The sequence below is a fragment of the Zalophus californianus genome, chromosome 7 (assembly GCF_009762305.2).
Source record: "Zalophus californianus isolate mZalCal1 chromosome 7, mZalCal1.pri.v2, whole genome shotgun sequence".
Lineage (NCBI taxonomy): Eukaryota > Metazoa > Chordata > Mammalia > Carnivora > Otariidae > Zalophus > Zalophus californianus.
Genome location: NC_045601.1, coordinates 13,188,308 through 13,215,585, shown reverse-complemented (window position 1 = coordinate 13,215,585; position 27,278 = coordinate 13,188,308). Strand labels below are relative to the sequence as shown.

Sequence of the window (27,278 nt, the reverse complement as noted above, 5' to 3'; positions counted from 1 at the left end):
CTTTTACCTCCTGGAAGAACCTGCACCAAATACAAGTGGCTGTTGACCATGCCCCTTAGGGAGGCATGAAACTCCTTTATGTCCCTGGACTGCAGGGGTCTCTGGCCCTTCTGCGAGCTTCCAGAACCCAAAACATCAGTGATTATGGTCTGCACCCCACGCATGCCCTTAGGGCTCAGGCAAATGGGCAGGACCCTGCTGATCTCCCAGTGGGACCATGACAGGTCACCCATGCCCATAGCTCCCAACTGAGGCACTTTCCCTTCCCCAGCTCACAGAGTCGACTGGATGCCAGAAGAGACTCATCTCTGTGGGGCTAATTGTATTCCCATGATTGTCTTAAATTCCATAATGCCAGCCCTGTAAGTGATTGCGCCCACAGGCCTTCCAGAATTAGGCTAGCATGTTGACTTTGGGCTATTCAAATTATTTCTATAGGCAGGGGCCGTGCAAAACATATTTGCACACACTCCTAAACACACACACACATACACACTAGCAGCAGCCTTGTACAACAATGCAGATAAAACCTACAGGATAATTGCCTCCTCTCCTAGGCCACTGACAGATCCCAGGAACTTCTAGGAGACAGTCATTCTAAGACTCGGTCTAGATGTGTGTCTGGGTCCAATCTAAGAGATTTGTGATTGAAACCCAAGGAAGCTCCTCAAAGATTTGTACTAGCACCAAGATGCTACATCAAGTAGGGAAAGGGCCACGAAGCCTATGATGAGGCCGCAGGAAACATTGGGAGCCCCTAGACAAAGTATCAATTATTAGGTCCACTACAGTCTGACCTAGGAGCAGACCCTGGTTCTCTACAATGGCAGCCCCTAAGTCACGACACCTGATGCCTTCGCTCCAGTTTGCAGGGGTAAGAGCAGATGCAGTGCTCTAAGGTAGATCAGAAAAGAATGGCAAGGGATGGCCTCTACTTTTCTGCAATTTGCAACTCCAAATTTCTCTACTCTGTTATTCTTCATTCTACAAGAATAATAATCATATTTTCTCTCTATGAAAGATAGTACATTTTTCTGCTTGTAAAATCCAGACTATATGGGCACTGCTCTGAGGCAGCCAATCACTCTAATTCAGCTTTCCCAAATGACCCTTCCACTGAACACTTTCCATCGAAGTTAATAAAGTATACCCTACATAGCACAGTGGTCTCTACTACGGGACCGTTGCTGGCTGGAAGAAAGCCAGAAAAAGAAAAACTATCACATAAGCTGCCTGTTGTTTGCACCTGTTGCTGTGGAGTTGAGCCAAAATTCCTTTTTTGTCTGGCTAGCTCTCTCACTGGGAAATACCACTTGAATAGGCCTTATGATTTTGCAGAGGTAGTGCCCCAAGCCTTGTCAGACAGGAGAGGTGGAGCCCATTAAGAGCTAAACTGCTGTGCATAATAATGAGAAGGCTTCCTTTATTAAGAATAGGGTAACTGGAATGACATTACCAGGATGGTGACATAAGTTGTTTCTTACTTTGCTCTCCCTCACAAGAGGAACAAGTAACATCTTTTCAAGAACAAGACACCACTGAGAGAATCCTGGAGCATAAGGGTGAGGCTGAAGCAGCCCCCTGCACCTCAAAGATCAAGACAAAGCCTTAGAAGGATAGGAGAAGAGGCTACATGTTGACTATGTTGCCCCTCCCCCAGGACAGGGCCACACCATGTGCAGAGGTCCCTCTGAGCCTCTAGTGCCTTCAGTGGCAAAAGACAACCCAAGGGGACAGCTGGCCTCCCCCAGCATTGTGAGACACTTTGCAGGAGCCTCTACTCTAAAAGAGCACCATAAGGATTGCAGAATAATCTGTAGAGCCCAGCCACCAAAAATCTGTGATGGAGAAGTGCGGAGGGGCTTTCAACAACCAGCACACAGATCTTGGCAGACCAAGGTCACACCTGCAGTGCCCAAGTAGTAATCCCAACCAGTGGCTTTGTTCACCTATAGAACCAAGTTGGGACTGCACTCTGACAGGGAACTCTGGGGGGTCCAGGTCTGTCTGTTGGGGATCCTAAAACAAGTTTCACCAGCCCCAGAGCTGTTTTGCCCACACCCAGACAAAATACTGAGTCAGAGCCCCACCTGCTGTGGAGAGTGCCTTCCAGGCCCATGTGACAAAAGGGCTGATGACAAGTGCTGGAAGCTGTGCAGCCCAGTGGCACTGGAGCCAAGGGGTAGGTGGAAAGAGCCGATCTCCTCCAGAGCAACATGCCAGTACCAAGTGTGGAGGCGTCCCGTGCTATATGCAAGCAGAGGGATTCATTCATAGTCAAGGCTGATGGTAGCTTCTGGTCCCTCCCAACTAGAGAGCCTATTTGGGAAGTTGAGGATAGCCTGGAATGTCTCCTCCCCTCCCAGGCAAGGGGGCTGAGACCAGCTGTGGAGAGAGTCTCCTGGCCCCATCAAACCAGAAGAGCTGGTAAAAACAACTGGAAGCTGTGCAGCCCAGGGGTGCTTGAGTCAAGAGTAGGGCAGACAGAGCCAACAGTTTACAGAGCAAAGCCAGTGGCCCTGTTTGGCCAGGGAACTTAGGGTGCAGGTTGGCTTGAGTTAAGACAACAAACAGGCTTTAGAGCTGCTTCCAGTACACTTGGGCAGGGAATCTAATTCATAGCCCTACTTGTCACTGAAGACAGCCTTCAGCCTGTGTGACAAGAGCACACACAAAGCTGCATAGTACATTCAACAGCCCTCCATACAGTGGCACTGGAACAGAGAGCACAGCCAGTGGCTTCCCTCATCTGCAGAGCAAAACTGGTGGATTCACCTGACCAGGGAATTCAGTGCACCCTCAGGCCTGATTCAGCTTCCCAAACAACAAGCTGTACAGGCCTGGGCCCTGGCCTACTGTCCTCCCAATTAGGTTGGAAAGCTAATTTATAGCCTCAGCTACTATTAAATATAGTACCCAGTCCCAACCATCTAGTAAGCCTAACCAAAGAATTCAAGCAACTGTGGGACATAGCCTATAGCCTATAGCCTCACTTGGGTAAGGAACCAAGCCTATACTCCTATGCAACTGTTCTCAACCAGTGGCACACCCCCCACCTCCATCATCAGAGTTCAAACAGTTGCCTTACCCAAAAATAGACAATATTTTTGTCTCACCTGCCCAAAGACATTACCAACAAACACACCTAGAGACCCAAACTGAGCTAACTCGTAAAAAACTGCCTCTGCCAAAGCAAACCTGTAAAGTCTGGAAAAGGAGTCCCATTACTCAAATGTACAGATACTGACATGAGGAAATAAGGATCACCAAAAAAACAAAACAAAACAAAACAAAAAAACAGGTAAATATGATACCACCAAAAGAAACTGATAAAACTCTAATAACTGGCCCTAAAGAAATGGAAATCACTAAATTCTACACCTGAAACTAATATTCACTGTATGTTAACTAACTGAAATTTAAATAAAAACTTGAAGGAAAAAAAATGGATTTTTATGAACTGTGAGACAAAGAATTCAGAATAATCCTCTTTGGAAAGTTTAGGGAACTATAAGAAAACACAGACAAGTAACCTAAATTAAGAAAACAATGCATGAACAAAATGAGAAGTTTGAAGGAAATAGCAACCATAAAAAAGGAAAGAAATTCTCAATAACTGAACTGAAGAATTTGATAGAGTTTCAAAAGTAGACACAACAATGCAGAAGAAAGAATCAGTGACCTGCATGATAGGACATTATAAATTATCCAGTCAGAAGAGCAAAAATAAAAAAGAATGAAAAAGAATGAAGAAAACCTATGGGAATCATAGAACACAATAAAAAAATTTGCATTATAGAATTCCAGAAAGAGAAGAGAAAGAGAAAGGGACAGAAAGTATATTTAAAGAAATAATGGTGAAAAAAACCTTTCTGAACCTGGTGAAAAAAAACAGACATCCAGATGCATGAGTCCCAAAGGATCCCAAATAGGTTGGACCCAAATAGCACTACACCAAGACACATTATAATTAAATTGTCAGAAGTCAAAGACAAAGAATTTTAAGAGCAGCAAGAGAAAAGAGAGAAGTTATATACAAGAGAAACCCCATGGAATGGGATGACATATTCAAAATATTGAAAGAAACTAGCAATCAAGAATTCTATACCTTGTGAAATTGTCCTTCAGAATGAAGAGGGGTAAAGACTTCTAAACAGACAAAAAGTGAGGGAGTTCATTACAACCAACCTGCCTTACAAGAAATGCTAAAGAGAGTTCTTTGAGTGGAAGTAAAAAAACGCTAATTAACAGCATAAAAATACAAAAAGGTAGTATAAATTTCACTAGCAATTGTACATTTATAGTCATAGTTAGATTTTGCAGTATGATAATAATGGTGCATAACTCACCACTCTAGTTTAAAATTTTTAAAAAATGAATGTAGCAAAATAACCATAAATACAATAATCTGTTATTAGTTACACAAGATAAAAACATGTAAATTATAACAGCAATAACCTAAATGTGAGGGGGATAAGAAATAAAAATGTAAAGTATACAAATTCTATTGAAGTTAATTCATTATCAAATTAGGGTGTTATAAGTTTAAGATATTTTATTGTAAGCCTCATGCTAACTACAAGGGGAAATCTTGTAATAATCATGCAAAAGGACGTGATAAAGATGTCAAAGCATATGGATACAAGACATCAAAGCACACACAAAAAGGACAGCAGGTTAAGAAACTAGGAACAATGGCTCTAGAAAATAACCAGAAAACAATTAACAAAATGGCAATAGTAAGTCTTTACCCATCAATAATTATTTTACATGCAAAAGGATTAAAGTCTTCCATCAAAAGACATAGAATGGCTGAATGAATAAAATACAAGATCCAACAATATGCTGCATACAAGATACTCACTTTAGCCTTAAAGACACACCTAGACTGAGAGTAAAGATGGAAAAAGACATTTCAAGTAAATAGTAACCAAAAAAAAAGCAAGGATAGCTATACTTATATCAGACAAAATAGACTTTAAACTAAAAATAGGTAAAAGAGACAAAGAAGGTCATTATATAATGATTAAGGGGTTAACATATCAACACATCATAACAATTGTAAATACTTACATGCCCAACATCAGAGCACCTAAACATATAAAGCAAAAACTAGCAGAACTAAAAGGAGAAATAAACAGTAATGCAATAATAGCTGGGGACTTTAATAACCCACTCTCAACAGTGTAGAGGTCATCCAGACAGAGAATCAATAAGGAAACAGCAGATCGGAACACCACTAATGGATCTAACAGATATAAAGAGAACATTCTATTCAACAACAGCAGAATACACAGTCTTCTCAAGCACACATAGAACATTCTCTAGGATAGACCATATGTTAGGCCACAAAACAAGTCTTAACATACTCAAGAAGACTGAAATGATACTATGTATCTTCTCTGACCACAATGTCATGAAACTGGAAATCAATAACAAGAGGAAAACTGGAAAATTCACAAACACATGAAAATTAAACAGCACTGTCCTGAACAACCAATAGCCCAAAGAAGAAATTAAAGGAGAAATTAAGTTTCCAGAAGTGGAAATACAACATGCGAGAACTTATGGGATGCAGCAAAAGCAGTTCTAAGAGGGAAGGTCATAGCAATAAACGCCTATGATATGAAGCAAGAAAGATCCCAAATAAATAATCTAACTCTGTATCTTAAAGAACTAGAAAAAGAAGGACAAACTGAGCAGAAATAATAACAATTAGAGCAGAAATAAATGAAATAGAGAAAAACAATGGAAAATATTAACCAAACTTAGAGTTGATTCTTTGAAAAGATAAAATTGACAAACCCTTAGCTAGACTAAGCAAGAAAAAAAAAGAGAAGACTCAAATCAATAAAATTATAAATAAAAAAGGAGACATTACAATTGACACCACAGAAATTCTAAGGATAATAAGAGGCTGTTATGAAGAGGCTATAGGCAACCGAGAAGAAATGGAAAAAAAATTTAAACATACTATTTACCAAGACTGAATCAGGAAGAAATAGAAAATCTGAATAGAACAGTTAACAGTAAGGATATTGAATCAGTAATAAAAAATGTCCCAACAAAGGAAAGCCCAGGACCAGATGGCTTCACTTGTGACTTTCACCAAACATTTAAAGAATTAACACCAATCCTTCTCAAACTCTTCCAAAAAACCAGAGGAGGGAAGACTCTCAAAATGATTTCACAAGGCCAGCATTATCCTGATACCAAACCAGAAAAGGAAACTACTAGAAAAGAAAACTACAAGCCAATATCCCTAATGAATTTAGATGTAAAAATTCTCAATAAAATACTGCAAACCAAATTTAGCAGCACATTAAAAGGATCATTCACCATGATCAGGTAGGATTTATCCCTAGGATGCAAGTATAGTTCAAATCAATAGTGTACAAATCAATGTAATACATCACATTAATAAAAGGATCATATGATCCTCTCAATTTACATAGAAAAAGCAAACAAAATTCAGCTTCCATTCAAAATAAAAACTCGACAAATTGCATATAGAAGGAACATAACTCAGCATAATAAAGGCCATATATGGCAAGCCCACAGCTAATATCATACTCAATGGTGAAAAGATGAAAGCATTTTCTCTAAGATCAAGAATGGGACAAGGGTGCCCACTTTTATTCAACATAGTATTGGAAGTCCTAGCTAGAGCAATCAGTCAAGAAAAAGAAATGAAATGTAGCAGAATTGGAAAAGAAGTAGTAAAACTCTATTTGTGGACAACATACTTTTGTATAAAGAAAACCATGAAAACTCAACCAAAAAACTGTTAGATCTAATCAATGAATTTAGTAAAGTTTCAGGATACAAAACTGATATAAAACGGATGCAAAAAAATCAGTAGTGTTTCTATATACTACAACAAAAATTCTGGAAAAGAAATAAAGAAATTAATCCCATTTACAATAAAATACTTAGGAATAAATTTAAGGAGGTGAAAAGTCTCAAAACTGAAAACTACAAGACATTGAAAAAAGAAATTGAAGATACAAATAAATGGAAAAGTATTCTGGGTTCACAGACTGGAAGAATTAATATTGTTAAAATGTCAGTACTACCAAAGCCATCTCTAGATTCAATGCAATCCCTATCAAAATTCCAATGGCATTTTTTACAGTGGAAAAAACACCCTAAAATTTATATGGAAACACAAAAGACCCCAAATAGCCCAAGAAATCTTGAGAAGGAACAAAGCAGGAGGTATCACACTTCCTAACTTCAAGCTGTACTATAAAGCTATACTCATCGAAACAGGATAGTAATGGCATAAAAACAGACAAACAGACCACTAGAATAGAATTTAGAGCCCAGAAATAAACTCACACATATATGGTTAACTAATATTTGACAAGAGAGCCAAGGATACTCAGTGGAGAAAAGACAGTCTCTTCAATAAATGTTGCTAGATAACTGGATATTCAAATGTAAAAGAATGAAACTGAACCCATACATTAGAAGGTGGAGGAGGGACAGTAAAGTATCTTCAAATTGAGAAGGTACTTTGAGACCAAAAAACAAAGTAAACCACTCCATACTGTTTGCACAGTTTTATTCAGGGTAACTTACTGACTGGCAGATAGATGACCTGGGCACCACACAGCTATTCTCCACAAAGTGCAGACCTTAATCTACAGCTTTTATAGAGTGAGGGGCATTATGATGAGGTCAAAGGGTAGTTATCTAAAGTGGTGCCATCTTTGTGGCAGAGAGAAGCTCAAGACAAGCCTTCCTGCATTCCAGTGAGGCCATATATTAACCTCCAAGGCGCCTGGAACACATAGCCCTAAGGGGGTCTTTGTGTGGACATGAACAAGGAGGGCCAAAGATGGAGTCAGCACTGTCAACACTCCTACACCCTCTCTTTCACCACCCACAGAAATTAACTTGAAATAGGTTAAAGACCTAAATGTAATACCTAAAACCATGAAACTCCTAGAAGAAAATCTAAGGAACAAAGCTTCCTGACATGGGTCTTCGTAATGATTTCTTGGATATGACACCTAAAGTAGAAGCAATAAAATAAAAAATAAACAAGTGGGACCAAATCAAACTAAGAAGCTTTTGCACAACAAAAGAACCCATCAACAAAGTAAAAAGACAAACCTACAGAATGGGAGAAAAAACTTCCAAACCATGTATCTGATATACCATGTATCTGTTAATATCTAAAATATGTGAAGAACTTCTACAACTCAAGAGCAAAAAAGCAAATAAGCCAATCAAAAACTGGGCAAAGGACCTGAACAGACATTTTTCCAAGGAAGATATATGAAAGGTCAATGGGTACATGAAAAGATGCTCAGCATCACTAGTCATCGGGAAAATGCAAATTAAAATTACAATGAGCTATCACCTCATGCCTGTTAGAATAGCCATCATCATCAAAAAGACAAGAGATGATAAATGTTGGCAAGGATGTGGAGAAAAGGGAGCCCTTGTGCACTGTTGGTAGTAATGCAAATTGGTGCAGCCACTATGGAAAACAGTATGGAGGATCCTCAAAAAATTTAAAATAGAATTACCATATGATCCAGCAATTCCACTTCTGAGTATTTATCTGAAGGAAATCAACACTAACTTGAAAAAATATCAGCACCCCCGTGTTCATAGTATTATTCACAATAATCAAGACACAGAAACAACCTAGATGTCCATAAATAGATGATTGGATAAAGAAGTTTTGGTATATATATGCAATGAAATAGTATTCAGCCATGAAAAAAAGGAAATCCTGCTATTTGGGACAACATGGATGGACCTTGAAAGTGTTACACTAAGTAAAATAAGTCAGACAGGGAAAGACAAAATCTCACTTATATGTGAATCTAAAAAAACAGGCAAATTCATAGAAAAAGAGATCAGACTTGTGGTTACCAGAAGCAGGGATTGGGGGAGGGGAAATTGGAGGACAGTGGTCAAAATGTACAAACTTCCTGTTGTAAGATAAATAAGTACTAGAGATATAAGTTACACCATGATGACTAGCTAACACTGTTGTATGACGTATAGGAAAGTTGTTAAGAGTAAATTCTAAGAGTTCTCATCACAAAAAGAAATTTTTTTCCCTTTATTCTTTTGTTCTTTTTTTTTTTTACTGTATTTATATAAGATGGATGTTTGCTGAAGCAATTTGAGTAATCATTTCACAATATATGTAAATCAAATGATTATACTGTCAGGGAATGCAGTCAATAACATTGTAATAACTTTGTATGGTGACTGATGGTAACTAGACATCACGGTGATCATTTCATCATGTATATAAGTATTGAATTATTATTTGGTACACCTGAAATTAATACATTATATGTCAACCATATTTCAGTAAAAAAAGAAAAACCATCGTGCTGTATAACTTGAACTTATACAGTGATGTTGTCATTTATTTCTCAGGAAAAAAAATTTAAAGAATAGGGTGACTTCTCTTAGAGGATCTTACCATGATATTTGGCAGAATTATTGCAAACTGTTTTTGGTCTGCGTGTCAACTCTGTAAAGTAACATCACCTATACTTTTACAAAGAAACTGACACATAGAGCAGGTAGACCACCTACATTCCACAGCTAGCATGTTATAAAGTCAGAATTTTAATTCAGACTCCAGGCTCAGGGCCCTTTGGACATTAGCAGTGTTGTCTCTTATAATAATTTGCCTTTTCAGCTTCTCCGTAGCAACATGCTTAATTTTTCTGCAAACAGTAAATCTCATTACTTTCTTGCAGGATGAAACAGGGTGTATAAATTATTTACCAAATTTGGACAATTTAGAGGGGGTTTATGTGACTCAAAGTAATTGATACTTTGTACTCAAAGGGCCATGTGCAACCACAAATCAGCTGCCACTGGGTAATTTTGAAGGATCTGATCGGGAAGGACTACAGTTCCTAGACAGAGACATCGGAGAGCCAAACACAGCTTGTTTGGGAAGTGAGTATCCTTGCCAAGGCTTCATTCAGAAATAATGGGGGCCTCACCTCCTGGTCATCATCTTAAATGGGCAGGCTCTTCCATCCTAACAGCCTGCCAACCACCCTGGTGTAAGTACCTGAATTTTGCATGGGCTGACAATCCTGGGTTAACATTTCCAAAACTTCTAAAGAGTGAGAGAGATGTAGCCAAAACACATCTATTTATCCTTTCTGAAGAACTGTTAAATTAAAGTCATCCCTAAATACACTCAAATGGAAACATTTGTTGACACAATCCATCTAACAATTTCCTTCAAGACTAGATTAGCTTTCTCGGGCTGGAATCCTAACACGTATGCAAAGAGACACCTAGTGGTCCAACATGTAAGTAGACGGTTTAGCTAGAGACCAAAGACTGAAACATTTGACTCCCTAATTTAACATTCTTTTGATTTCAATAGGGCTTTTTTTTTAACTACTAGAGTTCTAAACTGAGAAATTTGTTTTGCAAAAGAATATTTTGTGTTTCTTTCTAAAGAAGTGTTTGCTCCTCTGTTTTTTAATTAGACAAAGTCGTACACAAATTACAGGGTAGATTGTAATTGGACAGACACTTCAGTTCACCTTTCCCTGAACACATGTGTGATTATTTTTGTTTCCATCCCTTTCTAGACTTTGTGTGTGAGATTTTCCATTTGTCTTTGGGTTATTTTATTCTTGCTTTTAATTCAGTAAAGCCAAAGACTTTTTTTTTCCAGCCAGCTTCCTGTGGTCCACCCAGCTTCCTGTGGCCCGCCCAACCTTGTTACTTCACACACTGCCTTTCTCACTCACACATCACCTACACAGTTTTATACCCACCTCCTCACAGTCAGCTTACATGTGCACCTGCCACACTTCCACTACCCTAGATAACATCATCTAACCTCAAAGTAAAAGTCTGTCCTCACAAAAAACAAGGAATCATCTATTTTTTCTTCACCCCATAGTATGGAAATTTGGTTATGCCCCGAGTTTAGATTAGAAATTGTTTTTAATTAAATAGATATGTTTAATTACAATTTGTATGACCTCAGAGACTCAGACTCATAGGATTTTTAGATCTGAAAGAAATAGGCTTATTTTGGAGGTAACCAGATGACATTTATAAAGTCTGATTCCTCTGAGATGGCCATGCCATAAAACCCATGTGGATAGTCCCAGGAGGAAGAAGCGCCACGTGCAGAAGAAGGAGCCAAAGAATGCCCAGGCTGTAGATTTGTAGATGAAAAAGTGATCTTAGAAGTAGATTCTCCTCCCAACCACTCCAGCTAAAACCGGGTAGATCAGAGATGAGCTGCCAAGCCTAGCCCTTCCCGAATCTTATCATGGGCAAAACAGGAGGTCCTTACTCCACCATTTTCAGTAAGTAAAGTGGTCCTTATTTCCTCCATCACATTTTTGATGGTGAAATGTTGAAACCTTTTTCTTTAATATTAGGAATAAACCAAAGATGTTCACCATCATTCAACTGCATTGTATTAGAAGGGCTCATTAAAAAAACTGTAAGAATTATAATGATCAAAAATAAGAAATTAAGACTGTCAGTATTTTCAGATGATATTACATGTGGAAAAGAACCTACACATGAATTATTAAAACGAAAGAGTGGATATAGAAGGGTTGCTAGACACAAGGCCAATATGTAAAAATCAGTATCATTTCTACATATCAGCAACAAATAGTATGAAATAAAATTTTTAAGAAAATACATATACATCAACATCATTAAATTTCATATACATTAGAATGAATCTAATGAAAGATGTGTGATACTCATATGAAGAAATTTGTAAATCTACAAAACACTATTGAAAGAAATTAAAGAACTAAATAAATGGAAAATATACCATGTTCATTAGTTTACAATACTCGAGAGTATAAAGATGAATATGGTTAGTGTTTTTAATTTGCTGTTAATTTTACTATCTTATGGTAATAAGGATATTATCCTACCTTTTCTTCTAAAACTTTCATTATCTGCCTTTCATATTAGATTGACAATCTACTTATAATTGATTTTTTAATTTTTTATTGTTATGTTAATCACCATACATTACAGCATTAGTTTTTGATGTAGTGTTCCATGATTCATTGTTTGTGCGTAACACCCAGTGCTCCAGGCAGAGCATGCCCTCTTTAATACCCATCACCAGGCTAACCCATCCCCCCACCCCCTCCCCTCTAGAACCCTCAGGTTGTTTTTCAGAGTCCATCGCCTCTCATGGTTCGTCTCCCCCTCTGATTTCCCCCCCTTCATTCTTCCCCTCCTGCTATCTTCTTTTTTTTTTTCCTTAACATATATTGCATTATTTGTTTCAAAGCTACAGATCTGTGATTCAAGAGTCTTGCACAATTCACAGGGCTCACCATAGCACATACCCTCCCCAATGTCTATCACCCAGCCACCCCATCCCTCCCTCCCCACCCCCACTCCAGCAACCCTGTTTGTTTCCTGAGATTAAGAATTCCTCATATCAGTGAGGTTAGATGATACGTCTTCCTCTGATTGACTTATTTTACTCAGCATAACACCCTCCAGTTCCATCCACGTCGTTGCAAATGGCAAGATCTCATTCCATTTGATGGCTACATAATATTCCATTGTGTATATATACCACTTCTTCTTTATCCACTCATCTGTTGATGGACATCTTGGCTCTTTCCATAGTTTGGCTATTGTGGACATTGCTGCTATAAACATTGGGGTGCACGTACCCCTTCAGATCCCTACATTTATATCTTTGTGGTAAATACCCAGTAGTGCAATTGCTGGATCATATGGTAGCTCTATTTTCAACTATTTGAGAAACCTCCATACTGTTTTCCAGAGTGGCCGCACCAGCCTGCATTCCCACCAACAGTGTAGGAGGGTTCCCCTCTCTCCACATCCCCGCCAACATCTGTCGTTTCCTGACTTGTTAATTTTAGCCATTCTGACTGGTGCGAGGTGGTATCTCATTGAGGTTTTGATTTGGATTTCCTTGATGCCAAGCAATGTTGAGCACTTTTTCATGTGTCTGTTGGCCATTTGGATGTCTTGTTTGGAAAAATATCTGTTCATGTCATCTGCCCATTTCTTGATTGGATTATTTGTTCTTTGGGTGTTGAGTTTGATAAGTTCTTTATAGATTTTGGATACTAGCCCTTTATCTGATATGTCATTTGCAAATATTTTCTCCCATTCTGTTGGTTGTCTTTTGTTTTTGTTGACTGTTTCTTTTGCTGTGCAAAAGCTTTTTATCTTGATGAAGTCCCAATAGTTCATTTTTGCCCTTGCTTCCCTTGCCTTTGGCGATGTTTCTAGGAAGAAGTTGCTGTGGCTGAGGTCGAAGAGGTTGCTGCCTGTGTTCTCCTTTAGGATTTTGATGGACTCCTGTCTCACGTTTAGGTCTTTCAACCATTTGGAGTCTATTTTTGTGTGTGGTGTAAGGAAATGGTCCAATTTCATTCTTCTGCATGTGGCTGTCCAATTTTCCCAACACCATTTGTGGAAGAGACTGTCTTTTTTCCATTGGACATTCTTTCCTGCTTTGTCAAAGGTGAGTTGACCATAGAGTTGAGGGTCCATTTCTGGGCTCTCTATTCTGTTCCATTGATCTATGTGTCTGTTTTTGTGCCAGTACCATACTGTCTTGATGATGACAGCTTTGTAATAGAGCTGGGAGTCCGGAATTGTGATGCCGCCAGCTTTGCTTTTCTTTTTCAACATTCCTCTGGCTATTTGGGGTCTTTTCTGGTTCCATACAAATTTTAGGATTATTTGTTCCATTTCTTTAAAAAAAAAAGTTGATGGTATTTTGATGGAGATTGCATTGAATGTGTAGATTGCTCTAGGTAGCATTGACATCTTCACAATATTTGTTCTTCCAATCCATGAGCGTGGAATGTTTTTCCCTTCCTTTGTGTCTTCCTCAATTTCTTTCATGAGTATTTTATAGTTTTCTGAGTACAGATTCTTTGCCTCTTGATTAGATTTATTCCTGGGTATCTTATGGTTTTGGGTGCAATTGTAAATGGGATCGACTCCTTAATTTCTCTTTCTTCTGTCTTGTTGTTGGTATATAGGAATGCCACTGATTTCTGTGCATTGATTATATATCCTGCCACTTTACTGAATTCCTGTAAGAGTTCTAGCAGTTTTGGGGTGGAGTCTTTTGGGTTTTCCAAATAAAGTATCATATCATCTGCAAAGAGTGAAAGTTTGACTTCTTCTTTGCCAATTTGGATGCCTTTGATTTCTTTTTGCTGTCTGATTGCTGTGGCTAGGACTTCTAATACTATGTTGAATAGCAGTGGTGATAGTGGACATCCCTGCCGCATTCCTGACCTTAGGGGAAAAGCTCTCAGCCTTTCCCCATTGAGAATGATATTCGCTGTAGGTTTTTCATAGATGGCTTTTATAATATTGAGGTATGGACCCTCTATCCCTATACTCTGAAGAGTTTTGATCAAGAAAGGATGCTGTACTTTGTCAAATGCTTTTTCTGCATCTATTGAGAGGATCATATGATTCTTGTTCTTTCTTTTGTTAATGTATTGTATCACGTTGATTGATTTGTGGATGTTGAACCAAACTTGTAGCCCAGGGATAAATCCCACTTGGTCGTGGTGAATAATCCTTTTAATGTACTGTTGGATCCTATTGGCTAGTATTTTGGTGAGAATTTTTGCATCCGTGTTCATCAAGGATATTGGTCTGTAATTTTCCTTTTTGATGGGGTCTTTGTCTGGTTTTGGGATCAAGGTAATGGTGGCCTCATAAAACGAGTTTGGAAGTTTTCCTTCCATTTCTATTTTTTGGAACAGTTTTAGAATAGGTATTAATTCTTCTTGAAATGTTTGGTAGAATTCCCCTGGGAAGCCCTCTGGCCCTGGGCTTTTGTTTGTTGGGAGATTTTTGATGACTGCTTCAGTTTCTTTAGTGGTTATAGGTCTGTTCAGGTTTTCTATTTCTTCCTGGTTCAGTTTTGGTAGTTGATACATCTCTAAGAATGCATCCATTCCTTCCAGGTTATCTAATTTGCTGGCATAGAGTTGCTCATAATACGTCCTGTTGTGATCTCTCCTCTTTCGTTCATGATTTTGTTGATTTGGGTCATTTCTCTTTTCTTTTTGGTAAGTCTGGCCAGGGGGTTATCAATCTTGTTAATCCTTTCAAAGAACCAGCTCCTAGTTCGTTGATCTGTTCTACTGTTTTTTGGTTTCTATTTCATTGATTTCTGCTCTGATCATTATTATTTCTCTTCTCCTGCTGGGTTTAGGCTTTATTTGCTGTTTTTTCTCTAGCTCCTTTAGGTGTAGGGTTAGGTTGTGTATCTGAGACCTTTCTTGTTTCTTGAGAAAGGCTTGTATTGCTATATACTTTCCTCTTAGGACTGCCTTTGCTGTATCCCAAAGATTTTGAACAGTTGTGTTTTCATTTTCATTGGTTTCCATGAATTTTTTTAATTCTTCTTTAATTTCCTGGTTGACCCATTCATTCTTTAGTAGGATGCTCTTTAGCCTCCATGTATTTGAGTTCTTTCTGACTTTTCTCTTGTGATTGAGTTCTAGTTTCAAAGCGTTGTGGTCTGAAAATATGCAGGGAATGATCCTAATCTTTTGGTACCAGTTGAGACCTGATTTGTGACCTAGGATGTGATCTATTCTGGAGAATGTTCCATGGGCACTAGAGAAGAATGTGTATTCCATTGCTTTGGGATGGAATGTTCTGAATATGTCTGTGAAGTCCATTTGGTCCAGTGTGTCATTTAAAGTCTTTATTTCCTTGTTGATCTTTTGCTTAGATGATCTGTCCATTTCAGTCAGGGGGTGTTAAACTCCCCCACTATTATTGTATTGTTGTCAATGTGTTTCTTTGCTTTTGTTATTAATTGCCTTATATAATTGGCTGCTCCCATGTTAGGGGCATAGATATTTACAATTGTTAGATCTTCTTGTTGGATAGTCCCTTTAAGTAGGATATAGTGTCCTTCCTCATCTCTTATTACAGTCTTTGTTTTAAAATCTAATTTGTCTGATATAAGGATTGCCACCCCAGCTTTCTTTTGGTGTCCATTAGCATGGCAAATGGTTTTCCACCCCCTCACTTTCAATCTGGGGATGTCTTTGGGTATAAAATGAGTCTCTTGCAGACAGCATATCGATGGGTCTTGTCTTTTAATCCAATCTGATAGCCTGTGTCTTTTCATTGGGGCATTTAGCCCATTTACATTCAGGGTAACTATCAAAAGGTATGAATTTAGTGCCATTGTATTGCCTGTAAGGTGACTGTGACTGTATATTGTCTGTGTTCCTTTCTGATCTATGCTGCTTTTAGGTTCTCTCTTTGCTTAGAGGACCCCTTTCAATATTTCTTGTAGGGCTGGTTTCGTGTTTGCAAATTCCTTTAGTTTTTGTTTGTCCTGGAAGCTTTTTATCTCTCCTTCAATTTTCAATGACAGCCTAGCTGGATATAGTATTCTTGGCTGCATATTTTTCTCGTTTAGTGCTCTGAAGATATCATGCCAGTCCTTTCTGGCCTGCCAGGTCTCTGTGGATAGGTCTGCTGCCAATCTAATGTTTCTACCATTGTAGGTTACAGATCTCTCGTCCCGAGCTGCTTTCAGGATTTTCTCTTTGTGTCTGAGACTCGTAAGTTTTACTATTAGATGTTGGGGTGTTGACCAATTTTTATTGATTTTGAGACGGGTTCTCTGTGCCTCCTGGATTTTGATGCCTGTTTCCTTCCCCAAATTAGGGAAGTTCTCTGCTATAATTTGCTCCAATATACCTTCTGCCCCTTTCTCTCTTTCTTCTTCTTCTGGGATTCCAATTATTCTAATGTTGTTTCATCTTATGGTATCACTTAATATCTCAAATTCTGCCCTCATGATCCAGTAGTTATCTTTTTCTCAGCCTCTTTATTTTCCATCATTTGGTTTTCTATATCACTGATTCTCTCTTCTGCCTCATTTATCCTAGCAGTTAGCACCCCCATTTTTGATTGCACCTCATTAATAGCCTTTTTGATTTCGACTTGGTTAGATTTTAGTTCTTTTATTTCTCCAGAGAGGGTTTCTCCAAAAACTTCCATGTCTTTTTCAAGCCCAGCTAGTATCTTTAAAATCATGATTCTGAACTCTAGGTCCGACATCGTACTAATGTCTGTATTCAGTAGGTCCCTGGCAGTTGGTACTACCTCTTGTTGTTGTTGTTGAGGTGATTTTTTTCCACCTTGTCATTTTGTCCAGAGGAGAATAGATGAATGAGTGAACAAAATGCTAACAGGGTAAAAACGTCCCCAGAAAATATACTCTAAACAAATCAGAAAAGACCTGAAACTGGGGGAAAAGAAAGGGAAAGAAAGAAAAAAGAAAAAGAAAAAAACAAAGAAAAAGATAAAAACAACAAAAAACAGAACAAAACAAACCAAACAGAATATGATCAAATATGATCAGGCTGGTGCATAGATCAGTGCCACACACTAGATTTTGGGTGTATTTTGGTCTGTTAGAAGAAAGTGCCTCCCAAAATTTTAAAGAAAGAAAAACTTACATATGTACAAAAATAAGGGCTGATACAATGAAGGGATGGAATGACTGTAAAGATGAAAATTATAAAAAATTTTATAAAAGGAATTGATAAGTTGTTTGAAAAAAGAAAGAAGAGGATTTTAAAAAGGGGGGGGGAGAGAATGTGATCAGGCAGAAGACTAGAACAAAGCTATACAGTAGAGATTTAGGGTATATTTTGATCTGTTAGAAAAGTGTATCTCAAAATTTTAAAGAGAGAACAACTTATATATATATGCCAAAAATAAGGGTGACTACTATGAAGGGACAGAATATGACTCTAAAAATGAAAAATAAAAATGTTTTTTAAGAAAGGGATTGATAAGATGTTGGTTGAAAAAGGGAGAAAGAAAAATTCAAAAAAAACAAAGACAGTTAAAAAAAATTAACTTTGAAAGACTAAAGAATCATGGTAAAAAAGCCATGGATTCTATGTGCAGTATTCCCCTAGCGCTGGAGTTCTCCCGTTCTCCGTGATCGGTAAACTTGGTCTTGGCTGGCGGTTCTTGCCGATCTTCTGGGGAAGGGCCTGTTGCCATGGTTCCCAAATGTCTTTGCCGGAGGCGGAATTGCCCCGCCCTTGTGTGTCCGGGCTAAGCAAGCTGCTCGGGTTTGCTCTCGGGAGCTTTTGTTCCCTGCAAGCTTTCAGTACAGCTTTGGAGGACGAGAGTGAAAATGGCGGCCTCCCAATCTCCACCCCAGAGGAGCCGAGAACTCGGGGCCCCGCTCCTCAGTGCGCCCCCAAAGAAAAGCAGTCGGTCACTCCCGTGTCCCCGGTCTCCGGCCGCACTCCGTGCTCATCCGGACTGTGACCGAGCGTTTCTATCTCTGGCACCCGACCCCGTGTGGAGTCTCCAAACCCAGCAGATCCCTGCGGTGCGCTCCCGCGCCGCTCCTCCTGGGGGAGGAAGGGGAGTCTCCCCGGCTCTGCCGCTTGTTGGGTCCCTGTTGGAGGAGCAGTGGCCTGACTGGGCCGCGGGTCACAGTTTATGGCAACCCCGAGCTGAGAGCCTGCGCCTCGGCTCCGTCTCTGCAGCCGGCTTCCCCGCTCCGATACCTGGGAGCTCTGGCGCACTCAGGCACCCCCGGTCTTTCTGTGACCCCAAGGGTCCTGAGACCACAGTGTCCCATGAGGGTTCCAACCCCCCGCTTAGCCACTGGAGTGATGTCCCTCAGCGGAGCCGACTTCTAAAAGGTCCGATTTTGTGCTCCGCCGCTCTGTCACTTGCAGAAGCAGCCGACGGAGGCCCCCTCCCCCGCCGTCTATCCTCCCGAATACCGCCTCGGATTCACTTCTCCGCATGTCCTACCTTCCAGAAAGTGGTCGCTTCTCTGTTCAGAGAGTTGTTGCTATTCTTTTCTTCGATCTCCTGTTGAGTTCGTAGGTGTTCAGAATGGTCTGATCCCTATTCAGCTGAATTCCTGAGACCAGACGAAATCCAGGTCTCCTACTCCTCCACCATCTTGATCCACCCCCCTGTAATTGATTTTTTAAGATTTATTTATTTATTTTTAGAAAGGGGGGAGGGGGAGAGGGAGAGAGAGGGTTGGGAGGGAGAGAGACTGCACCAAGCGCAGAGCCTGACATGGGGCTTGAACTCACAACCCTGAGATCATGACCTGAGCCGAAATCAAGAGTTGGACACTTAACCAACTAAGCTACACAGGTTTCCCTCTACTTACGATTGATTTTTTATCCTAGTTTCAAATAAGAGTAAAGCTTCATTTTTTAAATTGATAACCAACTGTTTATCATTTATTGAAAATACATCCACTTCCCCACTGGCTCTAACCATAAAGGAAAAGCTTCGTAAGTTGGAACACACAAATTAAGAATTTCCACTCACCCAAAAACAGCATTAGGGCTTGTAAAAGCAAATAAATGAATGAGAAAAGACATGTGCAACACATATAACCTGTACAATCCTACACCAGAATGTGTGAAGGAGTCCTATAAATCAATAAGAAACAAGCAAAAAAAAAAAAAAAAAAAACCCAAGAGAAAAATGGGAAAAGACTTAGGAGCCATTTTACAAAGGAGGATATCAATTAACCAAATATGTATGAAAAGGTGCTGGGCGCCTGGGTGGCTCAGATGGCTAAGCGTCTGCCTTCAGCTCAGGTTATGATCCCAGGGTCCTGGGATTGAGTCCTGCATGGGGCTCCCTGCTCATCAGAGAGCCTGCTTCTTCCTCTCCCACTCCCCCTGCTTGTGCTCTCTCTCTGTCAAATAAATAAATGGATAAAATCTTTAAAAAAAAAAGAAAAGAAAAGGTGCTTATTGCTCCTTTACAGGGAAATGCAAGGCAAAACTGCCAAAATCATGAAATTTTAAAAGACTGACAATACCATGTATCAGCAACATTGTAAAGCCAATGAAAAAGCTCTCAAACACTGCTGTTGGGAGTGTCAATTGGGACAACCATTCTGGAAAGCTGTTTAGCAATATCTCCCAAAATGGATCACATGCAGAGTCTATGATCCATCAGATATGCATGCACCTGTACACTGAACACATGTAACAATTTTTCCAGCAGCTTTATTTATAATAGCCAAAAAGTTCAAAACAACCCAAATGTCCATCAATAGGAATGCGGATAAATTGTGGTATAGGCATACAATGGAACACTGCTTAGCAATAAAAAGGAAAAAACTACTTCTATTCACAGTCACATAATACTGAGAGAAAGAAGCCGGACACAAAAGAATATAAACAAGCAAAACTAGACCATAGGGTTAGTAAAGTACACTTAGGTCACAACACTATAAAGGAATGCAAGAATGAATTACCACAAATGGCAGGAGAGTGGTTACCTTTGGGAAGATGGCAAGATTTATTGGAAGGGAAACAAGAGGAGATTCTAGGGTTTTGACAGTATTCTTTTTTTTAAGGTTTTATTTATTTATCTGAGAGAGAGAGAGAGAGAGAGAGAAAGCACAAGCAGTGGGGAGGGGCAGAGGGAGAGGGAGAGGGACAAGCAGACTCCCCATTGAGCAGGGAGCTCAACAAAGGGCTCAATCCCAAGACCCCAAGATCATGACTTGAGCTGAAGTCAGAGACTTGACCAACTGAATCACCCAGTATTTTATTTCTTGACTCACATAGTCTAGAAGTTATACTCTGTGATAAATCACTGAGGTACTCAAATTTGTCTGTACACTCTTCTGTATTTATATTTTATTTAACACAATGTATATTATATTGCAAAATAAAAGTTATTTTAAAAACCAAGACCTAACAATATGTATCTAAAAGAAGAAAAACAGAAAACAAAATGATATGGAAGGTTAAAAAAAGATGGAAACAGATATCCAGGCAAACATAAAGGAAAAGCAAGCTGTGGTGAAAATTTTAAAATCTGAAAACATAAAATTCTTACACATATATATATTTACTGTGTATCATTAAACATACATTTAAAGGCAAAGATGGTATAGGCCAATAAAAAAAGCCAGATAATATAACCTTCATAAGAATATATATATATTGCCTCAAAATAATCAAGCAACCACAATTCATAGAACTGGAAAAAGAAGCAAATAAATTGGCAATTATAGTTGAAGATTATAGCACCCATCTCTCAGAAATCAATGCAGACTATAAGTAAATAGAAAGGCAGATGACACAAATTGATAAATTTCAGATACACAGAACTCTGTATTTGAGAAATACACACATTTCCATCACACGTGGCATATTATCAAAAATTGACAAAGTACTATATTACAACAGAAGTCTTGATAAATTGCACAGAATCAGTTTAACACAGATTATTTTCTCTGATTACAATGCTTTAATTGTAGAAATTAATAATGAAAACATAGCTTTAAAATGTCTATATGTCTAAAAACAAAATCTCACACTACTAAAAAAATCTGAATCAGGAAGGAAATCAAATGGGAAATATTTAGAATTTATCACCATTGAAAACACTACACATCTTTAGGGCACACTACTAAAGCATTTTTTTAGAGGGAAATGTATACCTTAAATACATTTATCAGAATACAAGGGGGAATAAAAACAAGCTAAGGACTCAACACATGAAACTGGAAAAATAGCAAACTAGCAAACCAAGGAAGAAATAGGAAAAATAAAGGCAGAAATCAACGAAATAGAAAAATAAGGAGAAGATTAATAAAACACAAAGCTAGTTCTTTGGACAAAAATTAATAAAATGGAACTCCAGCAAGACTGATGAAGGAGGTAAGGGGTATTAGATACAAATAAAAACTTCTGAGGGATAGCTCTTAGCCTGCCAATTATTTAGCCAGAAATTAACTTCAAAAATTTCATTTGGATGCAGGCAAACAGTTAAGAAGAAATCTAATATAGAGAGATTACCTGAAAACCCATCTTGCAACCTACTCTCCTGAAAGAAGTAAAATATTCTTTGCCCAAATCTACCTTATTCTTTCATACATTGGTCAGTGGGAGTAAAAATCTAATTGAAATTAGAAACAAATGATGTAGAAAAGCAGAAAAAAAAACGTCCCTGTAAGTTTTTTCCAGGCAAAATTACCTAACATTTAAAGATTATTGTAACATATAAGGACAATTATATACACTCGAAATTCAAAATCAAACAAACTAGAAAAACTGTCCTGTTTCAGAGTCTGCTTCTTTCTTCCACCTACTCATCTTATCCCCTTTTAACAGAGACCCCATTTCTCAATATTCACCAGAAGGATCTTTTTTTTTGGACATTTATTAATTTTTGCCTGATCAGCTTCTTTTCCTTCCCCTCACCCCCCGTCACACTGTCAATCATATGACCCCACATCCCCAGAACAGGAGCAAGCATATGGCTGGGTTTGCCAGCCATTCACTCATTTAACAAATATTTATTGGCTAACCATGTAGCAGGCACAGTTTTAGAGCCTGAAGATACAACCTAAATAGATAAAAATCTCCTTGCCCTCATGGGGTTTATATTTCAGGGGAGTAGACAATTAACAAAATAAATAAGTAAAATAAATGGCACATGAGATGGAGATAAATGAAGAAAAACAAAATAAGGATGAGTATTATAGAGGGTTGTCATTTTAATTGCATGGATGGGAACAGTCTCACTAAATAGGTGACATCTGAGTGAAGACCAGGAAGAGGTAAGGAAGCAGTCAGTAGAAATCCAAGGGTGAGCAGTCAGGGTTAGAGAACAGCCAAGGCAGAGGCCTGAATTGGGACTGAGAGTGTGTCTGGCATGTGTAAGGCACAGCAAGGAGGCCAGCATGGCAGAGGTTGAGTGTGCAATGGGGGGAGAGAGTAGGAGATGAGGTCAGAGGGATTACGGGAGGCCAGCTCATGCGGACTGTGGGTGGCCTTTTGAGCTATTGCTGAAGACTTTGGCTTTTCTTGAAGTGAAACAGGCAAGCTTTATAGAGTTTGATCTGACACACATGTTAACAGCTCCGCTCCAGGACTGAGCAGAGACTGAAGGAAGCAAAGACATAAACCCAGAGGCCAGTTAGGAGGCCACTGCAGTAAGCTAGAGAATATATGAGAATGCTTTGGACCACAGTGAGGGCAGAAGAGGCGGTAAGAAGTAAATGGACCAAAGTAGTTAACACCTTGGCCACAATGGCCAATTAAGAGAAGAGTAAATGAACTAAGGCTAGCCAGGAAATTCTCCCTAAAGCATTGGGAAAGAATCTTGTCATTTTTCCTCTGATTTGAGCCATGAGCACAGGGCAAGCCTGGAGTTAGAAGTGGCCATCTTGATGAGTCAGTGGGGAGAATAGAGAACAAGACCGAAACAGTGGGGAGAGAGCCCTGGGAGAGAGGGGGAAAAAGAAATCTTCCTATGCCACAAAATGCTAAACTAGATATTTAAGAAGATGAAGAGCTGTATATGACTTGTGGAATTTCAGAATGTCAAAGGCATACAAAGAATCCTAAAAGTTTAGGGACACCTGGGTGGCTCAGCGGGTTAAGCGTCTGCCTTCGGCTCAGGTCATGATCCCAGGGTCCTGGGATCGAGTCCCACATTGGTCTCCCTGCTCAATGGGGAGGCTGCTTCTCCCTCTCCTTCTGCCTGCAGCTCCCCCTGCTTGCGCTCACTCTCTCTCTCTCTGACAAATAAATAAATAAAAATCTTAAGAAGAAATCCTAAACGTTTACAGATAGGATAAAATGGTATTATCTACAAAGAAACACGAAGAAACACGAATAAGAATAACATCAGATCTCTTATAGACAACATGGAATGTTAGAGCATATGCAATACTTCAAAGCAATGCTTCAAAGTTCTGAATCAAAACTAAATATGTACATAAAATTCCATATCCAAGCACACAATCAATCATGAGGGCAAAATAAAGACACTTGCAGACACGTTTATTCTCCATGTACTGGATATGAAAATATTGCTTGATAAAACATTTCAATAAATAGAAAAAGAAATTTAGGGACAAAAACATGAGATATAAGACAGTAAAAAAAATGAGATTAAGATTCAGGAAAAGATGACCATAAAATGGAAAAAAAAAGTATAAAATAAATTAAGGACAATCTATTAAAACTGATCTAAAGTATGGTTTCTTATTTCCAGTTCAATATCCCTTGCACTGATTTTGCAATCAGTCCTTACTGCATTTGGAGTTCTGTTTAATTTCAAGTTATGGTTTTATAGAAAAGAAAAAGAAATAATAAAATATAACTAAAAATACAAATGAAGCCTATAGATACATTGACATAGGAGGGCCATTTTTTCCGTAGACATTCTTTCCATGTTTGATTATATCTATACCTTCACTGACTCCTTTTCAATAACCCTTGTTTTATTTATTCCTACCTAAAATTAGCACATAAAAAAGGTGAAATTAATTTAAAAACATGAAAATTACTCACCTATGTAGTAAAACATAAGGAATTATGAATGTGACTGATTTAGGAAGGAGAATTGTCTTGTAGAGATGCCTAATCCAAGACTTTCCAGCAAAATTCATCAAAGAGGAAATTATTGGTGCTCATTAAATCTAGTTTTTCTCTCCTCCCTCATGCCCCAGGAAGACCGCCCACCTCAGGTTGTTTGGAGAGGCCATGTGACTAGTTCTGGCCCATGGCTCTGGGTGGAGGTGATGTGCCTCACTCCCAGCCTGGAGAAGAGTATGCGTGCCCCACATTCTCTCCTCCCCTGTTCACGGCAAACCCAGAAGCCACCTGTTGCCATGGTAGCACCACAAGGAGGTGAAGCTTCCATCAGCTCGCACCTCTGAGAGATCGTGTGCGGAAGAGGGGCCTCCCCTTCTCATGGGAACAGCATTGAACATACAGTGCGAATAAGAAATAAAAATTCCTTGTGTTAAGCCACTGTGGTTTCGGGGTTAATTTGCTACCACAGCATAATTTAGCCTCACCTGATAAGAGCTCCCTGTGCCTCACGAATCATTTGCAAAAGTCTTTGCTAAATTTCTTTAAGTTATGTTTAAATTTTTCCTGTGTAAACTGCCATATACCCAAGGTCGTTAGAGCCTTTTTTGAACACTTTCGTTGGAAAGTGGCTTTATTAGGAAAGACACTGATATTTCTATGGAGTACAAAAAACTAAGGAGAAATGAAATGTCTGACAACCAGAATACTTTTGCTCCCTGAGAAAGCTTATTCTTCCTCCTCCCTTCGCTCACTGTCCATAAACAATAAATGCAGAAGATTTTCTGAGAAAATGCCCCACTAATTTGTGGAATTAACCTCAAAAGACTTTGAGATTTTCAGCTAATAACCTCTCAGTTTTGGAATTGGATTCCAAAAGCTATATCTGTATTGTTGAACCAAAATTTAAGAAAACACAAATATTATTTAACCAGAAAAAACAATACCACAAATGTTAACCTGTTCTCATGGTAATTTGGAAAGCTTGCAGTCTGTTTCAAACCTCAATATAAGTATTTTTTCAGCTAGCCAATTCTCTCTTTGTAACCCAGTTGTCCCCATTCCTGTTCACATTGGTGTATTTTGTGCAAAAAAAAATTATGAGCCTTCAGAAGAAAACATATGTGGTCATCTATTCCTTAACTGCCAACACACAGGATTTTAATATAGAGTTTATTTTAAACTAAGCCAAGAAATCCTTGGAGTCCAAGTTGTTTTTCCATTAGAGGTATGAAACTTGGCCCCACATGTTTCTGTTCTGGAAAAAGTCCATTGACGCTCTGAATCACCTGGTAACATAAATTAACATTAGGTAGGACTTAGAACATAACCCTCATAGGCACAGCAGGAAAAAGGAAATTGGAAAAAATATAACCTTGTTTTTAGAATGTATTCACTTAAAACTTCACAATATTCATTGCCCAGTAGGAATATGTCAAAATAATTAGACAAGCATTCTGTACTTCAGAACTCTGTGAAGTGTTGGTGGGAATGTAAAATGGTACAGCTGTTGTGGAAAACAATTCAAAATTTAAAATAGAATTAACATATGACCCATCAATTCCACTTCTGGGTATTTACCCACAAGTATTGAAAGCAGGGTCTCAACGAGGTATTTATAGATCTATGTTCACAGCAACATTATTCATGATGGCTAAAATGTGGAAGCAACCCAAGTGTCTATCAATAACAGATAAATGGTTAAGGAAAATGTGGTATACACACACACACACACACACACACACACACACACACACACACACACAATGGAATATTAGTCAGCCCTTTAAAGGAAGGAAATTCTGACCTCTGCTACAGCATGAATGAGCCTTGAGGGCATTACACTAAGTGAAATAAGCCAGTCACAAAAAGAAAAATACTGTACAATTCCACTTATATTAAGTACTTACTAGTACTTCAAAATTATAAAGACAAAAAGTATAGTGGTGGTTACCAGGGGCAAAGGGGAGGGGAAAATAGAGAGTTATTGTTTAATGGGTGTAAAGTTTTAACTCTACAAGATGAAAAGAGTTATGGGGATGGATGGTGGTGATGGTTGCACAGTAACATGAATGTATTTAATATCACTGAATGTGAATGTATTTAATATTTAATAAAAATGGCTCAAATGGTAAATTTTATGGTATGGGTATTTTACCACACTTTTAAAAAGTGAAGAAAAATTCTGTGAAGAATCCAAAATAATCATGGGACCAGAAATGTAGGTACCTGTAAGTAAGAAATAAATATGAACTGTCTGCTCTCGAGGTTACTTAGCTAGTAAGTGTCAGAAATAAGATCAAACCCAGACCATCTGAGTTCAGAAACTGTCATTTTTACCACTATGCTGTCTCTGATTTTGTTCAGTGCAAGAATTGCTATAATGCTTAGCAAAACTCAGATTATCTAATTTGGTCATTGGCTGAGTATCATCTTCCATAAGAATTATCAAGTTTTATATTACAAGAGACCACAGAGTTCATCTTACCTAGTCTTTCCACCAATGCGGGGTTCCCTCATAACATACGTCTTTTCTGACAATAAGCCAGGCTCTTTCTAGATACCTTTGATAATAAGGAGGCCCCTAATCTGAGGATCAGAAGTGTTTTGCTAGAAAAAGTACTTGACAACTTTTAGAGATGGCAAAATCCACCAATTTTTGTCAATACCTTTCAGTAACCAGTTTGCAAACCATCAACAAAAAGTGTAAGTGTGAAAAGTATCACTTAAAATTCCTCAATGAAACATCAAATGTTTTGGTGATTAAAGTGTTCTTTACCATAGAAGGCAATGTGAGAGTATTATTGACTTGAGTCACACAATCTGTCTCATGAATAAATGCATATCTTAAGTACACCCATGTTGAAACAATTGGACTTTATGTGT

General features: G+C 38.6%; 1 protein-coding gene across 3 annotated transcripts in view; it reads right to left on the bottom strand.

Moving 5' to 3' along the window:
- IPCEF1 (interaction protein for cytohesin exchange factors 1) overlaps window positions 1-27,278 on the bottom strand; it is a 181,847-nt gene that overhangs the window by 98,153 nt on the left and 56,416 nt on the right. Inside the window, exon 1 of one of the 3 annotated variants that reach the window (XM_027601053.1) lies at window positions 24,372-24,419. The exons of 1 other annotated variant lie outside the window; for it this stretch is intronic. In XM_027601053.1, the coding sequence (XP_027456854.1) occupies window positions 24,372-24,387 (16 nt within the window). In that variant the 5' untranslated portion in view covers window positions 24,388-24,419. Of the gene's footprint in view, window positions 1-24,371; window positions 24,420-27,278 lie in introns of those variants that run through there. One more of the 3 variants, XM_027601052.1, reaches the window with a different exon arrangement.